At 41.3% G+C, this 10,041-nt stretch overlaps 1 protein-coding gene across 3 annotated transcripts in view; it reads left to right on the top strand.

Moving 5' to 3' along the window:
• The first annotated feature begins 2,168 nt into the window (after window positions 1-2,168).
• The window catches only part of LOC129819728 (poliovirus receptor-like), a 77,774-nt gene continuing 69,901 nt past the window's right edge, over window positions 2,169-10,041 (top strand). For 2 of the 3 annotated variants that reach the window (XR_008754113.1, XM_055876267.1), the window contains exon 1: window positions 2,179-2,688. Coding sequence is in view for 2 of the 3 variants with exons in the window: in XM_055876267.1 (XP_055732242.1) it covers window positions 2,604-2,688 (85 nt within the window). In the remaining variant the exon portion in view is untranslated. Of the gene's footprint in view, window positions 2,689-10,041 lie in introns of all 3 variants that reach the window. The other variant, XM_055876266.1, reaches the window with a different exon arrangement.

Here is a 10,041-nt window from a genome sequence, read left to right as displayed (position 1 = left end):
CAACAGGACAATGACCCTAAGCACACAGCCAAAACATCGCAGGAGTGGCTTTGGGAGAAGTCTCTGAATGTCCTTAAGTTGCCCAGCCACTGCTCGGACAGAACCCGATCTAACTCTCTCTAGAGAGACCTGAAAATAGCTGTGCCGATACACTTTCCATTCAACCTGACAGAGCTTGAGAGGATCTGCAGAGAAGAATGGGAGAAACTCCCCAAATACAGGTGTGCCAAGCTTGTAGCGTCATACCGAAGAAGACTCGAGGCTGTAACAGTTGCCAAAGGTGCTTAAAAAGTACCTAGTAAAGGGTCTGAATACTTGTGAAATAGTTGGGGAAGTTCCTGAATGTCATGTTTCATAGGAATGAGTGTTGGTGGTAGGAAAGTCCCTAAACTTCACTGCTTTTCACAACCTTATCATTTTAACTGAAGCATTTTGATATCTATGCTGCCTCTCGACCTGTGGTCTCAGCATAGATATATTCATCATGGGTCCCACCCACTCCAAATAGCCCAATTAACCTCTGTGTAGTCTAGCACTATGATAACATTCATGCCATATCCTACAGAGAAAAATGTATAGACGAATAGACAGAAAATGGATCCACCATCCATATAGGTCAGCGGAATCTGCAAGAATGTTCTCTATTGTGATAAAAAAAATAATTAATGAGTGCCTTTGATATTTTAAGTAGAAATGTTAAAAGCTTGTTATATTCATTGAAGTGCCCTTTAATATATACCACATGGAGAATTCAATAAATCATTTTTTTGTATATGAACAAAGGCTTTTGACATGCCCTTCCATGCACCCTCGGTGACATACAGGAAGATTTGAATCCCTTTACCCCCAACTTTTCTCCCAAAAGTCCACCGTCATTGTAGATCCCTAGTTATGTTGTTGCTTTGAACAGTCATTTCTGAAGATGTTTATTTATTTCATGTGATTAGTGATTCATTTTAAGGTCAACCCTGTTATATTAACTGAACTCTCTTTTTAATATGGTGAAACTATTCGTTTTTAAATATTTTTTTAAAAAGAAACATTTGACATCTAACAGTCAAAATATAGTGTAAAAGAAGGTGAGCTGGTTCTACTCTTTTTTAAAACAATTTTCTGGTGTTTTGTGTTGGAAAATCCATTGAGTCCAGCATAACAACTGTTATCCATCAACTATGTTACAGGCTAGACATTTTTTTAAAGCTTGCATTCAATTGCCCATCCCTGTTGCACACAACAATCTTCCATTTGTTTCCCTTATCACAAGATTTATGGGTGATTTAAGATGAAATCGTCAACCCTTTTACTTTATTTGGCACATAAATATGCACTTTCTACAGTCATTTTTTAAATGTAACCTCATGAGATGGGACAACGTGTTTTTAAAATTAAGTTGAACATGTGCTCTTTATGACAGAATGTTGAAATAAATTGAATAACAAGACAGGCCTACATGATTTGACCTCGTTCTTTTTTGAGTTCCCAGTTGTCATTAAAGCACCATTAGAGACACGTTCATCGTGCTTTCAAGACAACTTGGAACTCAGGAAAAAACGAGGTCAAATAATGACGTCAGTGATCTTCAGGTCGGAGCGCTAGAAAAAAAGCCCCAGTTACTCGGAATACTCCGGAATACCAAATCTGAGCTCGTTTTTTTCAGAGTTCCTAGTTGTCTTGAACGCTTTGAATTCGGGAAGTCTGAGATTTCCGAATTTCCAGTTATTTTGAACGCGGCATCAGGCCAATGCGGTTTCTGCATTATGTGCATTTACATGACACTTCAACATTCTATGATAGCCATTTTAGCTCCCCATTAATATTACATGGGAATATACAAAAAAAGACTATAAAACGGAATGTATAGAATGAGCATTACGATGCATAAACATGATACTTCAACGTTCTATTGCAGCCATGTTGGTTTACCATTAACATTACATGGAGAATATTTAAACAATGCTATGCAATTGAATGTCTAGAATTAGAACAATATTCACAATTCTAAAAGTTTGCCTAACTATTTTAGGGTGCGTTCGTAAATTCACTCTGGCTATCTACTCCGATTTCAGAGTAATCTCGTCTGAGTGTGTCAGAGCGCAGAATAACTGATGAATTTACGAACGGACAATCTGACAACGCTCTGAATTTACGACCAGAGGGCACTCTGAGTGTACTCTGGCACTCCAGATTGAATTTACGAACGCACCCTTAATATATGGCTCTGGTTTTAGGCGGCATATTGTGACATCACAACCAATCCCCCACTCAGAATGCGTGCGAATGCTTAGTGGAAATAACCGACACACCGAACATGAGTGTTACTTTTTTTCTGGTGCCATTTAGCGAACACCAGAGACATACCTGTACGCCCCACACGGGGAGGGGTTTTGAATGTTTTGTGTGACTGTCAAGTCGACTCTAATTTGAAATCGAGAAAATAAGACGTCGGACTGAAGATCAAACCTATAGCTTACCGACTCCGGTCTGTTTTGCGGTCTAGTCCTATTATATATTTTTATTGAGAAGCAATCAGTCAAGGAATATTAAGTCTGTTCTGGTGTGGCGTGGTGCTGAGGATTTTATATCCACCTCGTCTTTTTAGAAGAATGGCGAGAGACGCTAAACATTGCCCTGTATCACCAATGAAAAACAGTTTGTTGGTGTCAGCAGGGATACTTCTGATAATTCAAGGTAAGAACCATGAACATTGACCCTATTTTCTGTAATCTCCAATCCTTTTATTACCTTTACGTTTTCTTAATGTGTTTCAATGGGTCACGTTCATTCAAATGTTCGGTATCGGCAACCGAACTGTGGCATAGATCCATTCACAGTCCCATATGAAACGCATGCACATTGTGTGGCTCATCAACACGGTCATACATGATTTCAGAGGTGGCGGTATTGGATTTCGCAAGACTTGTTATGGAAGTTGACTTATACAACATACCGTCTGGTTCCTCCCGAGTTTCGGTACGCCATGTTATGCATGCAAGGTGTGGCCTCCTGGGGTATTTATTACTCAGAGCGCGCAGACTGCAGCGCAGGTGTGATTGTTCCGAATCACCTTAATCCAGTCGTGGTCTGTTTCGACACCGTCTCGGTTGATTTTGTTTTGTTTTGTTTGTTGGTATCCGCAGATCAAGTTTCATTCAGCCAATAGTGATCTAGCTGATATTTTACAAGAACTGAAATGAAGTCAGACAAAGCAACAGGGTGTTGCTGTAGACTACAAGACATTGTCAGCAAAGACACTTGGTTATGAGCTTTTTGTGTGGTTTGACTGACTGGTCCGTTGTGACAAGGAAAAAAACGAGAATGGACTCTACCTACATGTGTATTTATCCTACTGTTTTTACCAACCAAATGTCAATCTATTGTAGCCTCAACTGTAAAATGAAGATGGCTAATGTAGCCTACATAGCATATGAACTAGTTATTTTAGCCTTATAAACAATTCAGTTGTCATGTCTCCAAGAACTTACCTGCATTCAGCACAATTTGAAGAATGCATTGACTGCAAGCCTCATCACTGCCAAAACCTGAGCATGGATATGAAAAATAAGGTTTCTCCTAAGGTTGGACTGGTGTTTGACCAGAGAGAGTATAGATGTGTTGAGCCTGTTAGTGTTTAGGGCTACTAGATTTGAGGAATTGATTGATTTTGATGGTTGATCGCACATGTTGCACAGTGTTCCATAGGCCTATGTAAATTGTGTTTACTGTACATTTACTGTAGCCTGATGCTTTTAATCATATTAAGAGTTTCTGGGTAGAGGTTTATAGTTCAGATTTTGAGCTGGTTGTCATGGATACTCCTGAGTGGCAGCATTAATTTGGGGCATTGAGATGGCCATCTTGTCTGGTGGCTTTGCTAGTATACTGTTTGATACATCTTGAATTCGGGCCTGGGGTGTGGGGGGAAAAAAAATCAGTTTTGTGTACTGCAATGTTTTAGTAAGCGTAAAGAAAATTCCAGTTTTCCAGGAATCCATCTTGCAATTTATATGTCCATACAAATCCTCATTGCAAACAGGTATTGTAAAGCCTGCAGTATAATTTAAGCAAAAATACTGTCTCCTTGCTTGGATACATTTCTGAATGTTTATGATTTCAGAGCTCAATCAACATTCGAAGCACCCTGAATAAACTGAACATAACAAACTTCTATCCCCCCCACTCCCCCATCCAATACCTCCACCCAGAGTAAAAAAATCCCAGCCCTTTCACAGTATGCCCATTCTCTCTTTCTAGCCTATTTTCAGACTTTGCTCCAGCTCCTGTCCTGGCCCTTTGTTGGAGCAGCTTTAGTCATTGGTCCGATATCCCCCCTTCCCCTCCCTCTCCAACCGGAGTTCTGGGCCCCATTGTTTATAGACGTGTGGTGTGTCAGAGGAGGGAGGGAGGGAGGGAGGGGGGGAGGGGGGGGACTCAAACAGAAAATGTTTAGGCAAAAGTTCCTGCATGTCCTCAACTCACCCAAACCATGCCTCTCGCTGAAGGAGAGGTATCAACTATAATTTCCTAATTTCCTCAGTCTTATATGTAGAGGTTTTCAGGCCTGGTCAAATAAAATGACCTACTCTCTGTTATAACAACAATTCCAAAAGAAAATGATACATTTTATTTTTATGACCGGTCAACCGTCTCAAGGATTACTGTGGAATAACCCAGATAATCTTACAGGCAAATGGAATAGAACGGCACCTTCACAAATGTATAAAGACATGCAGAGGAGTAATCCATGCAACTAGAAACATAAATGAATAGCGCAATGGTGGAGTAATGACATGGGTTCACCAGAAATAAACGCCCTCTCCTCCACCAAGTAACTTCTAAATCGTTTGCAACAAGTTGTTTAGGTCAACCCCTCCTGCTGATGCAACCGAGATGGCGGCAGATAACCTACAGTTTTTTTTCCATTTTCTTTTCCTTTTTTTCCTAGTCTTTCAAACCCCTCCACCCACCTGCAGTTTGAGATGAAACGGAGGCTAAAGAGATGGATTTCTGAGTGGGCTAGGAGAACTCTCGCCCTTCCATGTGCCCTCTGTCTAAATCAGAATGTCTGACTTGGCTCCCTGCGACTCCCCTGCGTTTAGCATGTCATTACCATTTGCATACTGCACACTAACATCTCTCTCCACCAGTGTCGGGGTGGAAATGTACTCACAGCACCTCTCAATGTAAAACAGACACAGAATATAATAGTTTTTTCCCCGCCGGTCCAGTGCAAGCTTTATTAATTACTTTTATATCCCTCAGTAATTCTAGGGTTGATTGAAAATTGTGCCTGACAGCTGCAGCACAATGCTTGCCCTCGCCACTTCAGTGTGCTCTCCTTCAAGCACTTCATCACGTCATGTAGTCTCTGCAGACCTGGCGACCGTTCTGTCTGGCTGTTAAAAGGCATGGCAAACACGTGGTCAATTGTCTTTATCGTAGATGTCGTAACCCGTCTCTGGTCTGGCTCAAACAGGAGCTGAGCACCGTCACTTTTTCCATCACTTTTGTATCCGTTCACTTTTTGTGGAGTCTATAGGCAAAATTAGAACCGGAAGACTAAACAGAAATGGATAGAGTTGTTTCCCGTAAAAAGATCTTATTACCACTTCATCTTCTGATTTTAATTTGTGCAGCTCCCTTAACCCTAGGCATCAAAGCAGAAATGGAATGAAATGATATGCATGGAAAAACAGAAAACATTGAGGCCAAGATGCATTTTCATGACTGTTGTCTTGGGTAGCAAACAAAAAGATAAACATTTAGCTTCCATTTTCCAGTGGGTTTGGCAAATGAAATGGACAGGCATGTCTAGGCCTGACAGTCTTAACCCCAGAGTCTATTTTCAGTGCAGAGGCTTTTGCAAATGTGATGATGAGACCCTAATACCTTGAGAAGTTTCTATTGGTCTTTTACTTTCAGGGGGAGTGACTTATAGGCACCCAGTTGTCACACTGGGTGAGTGATTGCTGCAGAGGTTGCTAATAAGATGCATTCTCTTTCAAGTATGCTCCGTTACATTTTTTTTTTGCATGCCATTTCCAGCAGGCCCAATCCGATGATCCTGGCGTATAAAATCCAGGCCTACACAAATGTTTAAACAGTTAAGAATGTTTGACTGGTGAGCGCGAGTGCAGAAGGGATGTGAGCACATGCTAAGGAGACTTACTTTTCGCAGCATCGCACATTCTTACACATTGACAGGGGGTTGTCGGAATCATCCAGCACACGGCACTGAACACCGTTGATGAGACACGGGGGCATGATCTGATCCAACTAGAATACAGAACGACTGGAATAACTCAAAACAGCCTCCCAGTAAGCGTGACCACGTCCCGGATTGTGTGGGAAAAGTCCCGCATTTCAGCCCATTTTTTCCGTGTCTCGCGATCAAACAATCATCTCCCATATTTTATCAACAAATTCAAAAACCGCAAAATGTAGAGAAAAAAAGTACAGTTGTCCCATATTTCAGTCAGACATTCCAACCTGTCTCTTGCAGTCACGTTGCACTTATGAGAAAGTGATGCTCCTCATCCAACCTGACAGAGCTTGAGAGGATCTGCAGAGAAGAATGTGAGAAACTCCTCAAATACGGGTGTACCAAGCTTGTAGTATCATACCCAAGAAGACTCGAGGCTGGAATCGCTGCCAAAGGTGCTTCAACAAAGTACCGAGTAAAGGGTCTGAATACATGTAAATGTGATTTTTCAGTTCTTTGTTTTTAAGACATTTGCTTAAATGACTAAAAAGCTGTTTTTGCTTTTGTCATTATGGGGTGTTCTGTGTAGATTGATGAGGGGGAAAAAAACTATTAAATCCATTTTAGAAGAAGGATGTAACGTAACAAAATGTGGAAAAAGTCATGGGGTCTGAATACTTTCTGAACGCACTGTATATATTGTATCATAAGGATGTTGTACTGGTGATTAACATTTCTCCAATCGTTGTTGAGATCTGATGTTGTGCGCAGCGCAAGATGACATTGGTTGATGAAATACCTATCACATTTCTCAAATCCTTTCAGGCTAAACTTTGAGAGGACAGTTAGGCCTCACTACTTACACAAAGCGTGCATCTGACAAAGAGCTACAAAAGTAAGTAAATAGCCGTATTCAGGGGAGGACCATCCTCCTCAGTGAACTTCATAAAAATGGTAAAACATTTTCAGAAGTTATCCTTCTTAGATATAACTATACTAAATATATTCACGTCACCAAGTAATTGATTAAAACACACTGTTTTGCAATGAAAGTCGTCTGTAGCCTCGACAGTACTCCCTGGGGTAGCATATGGTGTAGCTGGAGGACAGCCAGTTTCCGTCCTCCTCTGGGTACATTGACTTCAATACAAAACCTAGGAGGCTCATGGTTTTTACCCCCTTCCATACACTTACACAGTAATTAAGATGACTTCCAGGGGATGTTCTCCAACGGTTCAGAGCTAGCTATATTTTGTGGTATTTGATTAACTTAATTAGCTAGTGAATGCAGCTAGCTAGTTTAAACACCTGGCTCTAACAGAGAGGGGTGCTATGTTAGCTAGCTGGCTAAGGCTATCCAACACTGGAACTCTTCCATGTTTTGGTAAGCATTTGGTTTTATAAATGTATTGCCACCGGGGCCTGCCGGTGTAACTGCTTGCTGTACACTGTACTGCATGATTGTAACAGGTTTACTGACATGTTAGTTCCAGTAGCTATGCTGACTAGGAAGTTAGCTAATGGTGAAAACGATGTAGACTGTGCGTAGTGGTTATGGTATGAAGGTTTGGCTTGGAAAGGTTTTCTCACCTGGTCACAGACAGCTGTTGTGTTGTGCACTGAAGTCCACAATCAAAGGAAAAAGGTGAGAGGAGGACAGATGCGAGAAGGAATTATACAACGAGCAAAGTGATCATGCTGTTTGTATGTGGCTGCTATGAAAGTAAACTGCGTGTGCGGGTGATAGGGGTGTATTCATTCTGCTAATTCTGTTGAAAAAGTTTCTTACACGGAAACAAAACTGGGATAAAAATAACTGAATTTGTCCAATAGAAACTCATTTGGACTAATGATTACACCTTAGATCAGCTAGATGCAGGCAAGAGTGTGCAAGGTGGTATTGAATGTGTCCCTGTCTGTCACCTTGATTACTAAAAAATGTCTCTCAATCTCTGCACCTACATTGTACACTTTAATTCGTAGGCTAGGTTGTAGCAACCTGATGATGGGTATAGGGAATATTTTAGTATCATGTAGTAGCCTAAACCTATCTTATATTACATTGAACTGGGCGAATGTAATATGAATGACAGTCATCCAATATACTGTAATAGAAATAAGGACATGCTCATTACAAAAAATCCTCCTCCCTAATCTTAAACGGCACCAACCGCCACTGGCCGTATTAGACTGAAAGCTATAAGGTACTTTTTGTCAAACTTGTGAGGCTCTCCAGTCTCCATGCTCATTAGTTGTTCATTCAACATAAACGGTGCTACTTCACCCAACCCCGTTTTTAGAAGTCTCCCTTGCTAACCGTTTTACATTCACTGACGCCAACCAATGTTTCCTTGTCCACATATTCCCGGATGTTCATAAAACAGCCACGCCGCGTGGTCTCTCGTTTTCTGCATCGCCAAATTTAGGACGAGGAAAACAGATAGACTAGGTGCGGCTGGGGCGCTGTTAGCTAGTTTAGTGCAGCGCACTGCGGAGGTGTAGTAGTACTGCCAGAGCGCACCGGAGTGTGTAAGATCAGAGATGAATTAATGTCTTGGAAGATCACATAATGATTCATTAGTATTCTACAGAGACACATATAATAGCAGAGTATAATGTTACTGTTACACCAAAAACAACTGAAAATCTCAGAAATGAGGTGATTGTTAGCTGAATAGTCCAACAACAACAAATCGAATTAGGTCAAAAGTCAACAGCATGCTACTGTAGGCTACTAGGTAGAATGTGCTTTGATTTTAAACAAAATGCAGGAAGGCTATATAGTTTAACACCATCTGCTCTAATTTACTCATGAAACAGTAATTCAATTGCAAGAAGATCTAAATATACTGAAACAACATATGGGTGGGTTTGGGAGGGCATAGGCCCACCCACTTGGGAGCCAGGCTCAGCCAATCAGAATTTCCTCACAAAAGGGCGTTTATTACAGACAGAAGTACTCTTCAGTTTCATCAGCTGTCTGGATGTGGAGGTCCTGGGCTGACGTGGTCTGCGATTGTTAGGCCAGTTGAACGTACTGCCAAATTCTCTAAAACAACGTTATGGTAGAGAATTGAACATTAGATTCTCTGGCAGCAGCTCTGGTGGACTTTCCTGCAGTCAACATGCCAATTGCACACTCGACTTCAGACACCTGTGGCATTGTGTTGTGTGACAAAACTGCACATTTTTATTGTCCCCAGCACAAAGTGCACCTGTGTAATGATCATCTTGCTTAATCAGCTTCTTGATATGCCACACCTGTCTGGTGAATGACTTACCTTGGCAAAGGAGAAATGCTCACTAACAGGAATGTAAACAAATGTGTGAACATTTTTGAGAAATAAGCTTTTTGTGTTTATGGAACATTTCTGGGATCTTTTTAGTTCAGCTCATGAAACATGGGACCAACACTTTACATATTGCGTTTTTATATTTTTGTTCAGTGTACAGATGGCAACAAAAAAAATAAGAATGTAGGCTACACTGTCTTGAAAAAAAATCATCCTCTTGTCCCGCATTTAGTTTATTTATTATTTTTATGAGTTCACCTTACATGGATTTGGAATTGAGTCTCCGCCTGTAACACACCGCATTGAACTTGACAAGTTTGTGGGAATTGTCAACCTCTCGCTATTCCTGGAACTTTTTTCTAGTGTCTGGGTTTATTGCGCTGTGACACTGCTGCTCCCTGTTGAGTGTCAAAATGTTTCTGGTTTTCCCGGAATGAGCCATCCGGAGAGTGTCAGAGGGAGCTGGACGCCGCCTCCTCGGGAGTGTATCCACTGGAGCGTCTGGAGGAAGACACTGCTCTGAGGCTCATGACAGCACTGTAGGGGGAA

The sequence above is a fragment of the Salvelinus fontinalis genome, chromosome 22, assembly GCF_029448725.1.
Source record: "Salvelinus fontinalis isolate EN_2023a chromosome 22, ASM2944872v1, whole genome shotgun sequence".
Taxonomy (NCBI): Eukaryota; Metazoa; Chordata; class Actinopteri; order Salmoniformes; family Salmonidae; genus Salvelinus; species Salvelinus fontinalis.
This window is presented reverse-complemented; position numbering and strand designations above follow the sequence as displayed.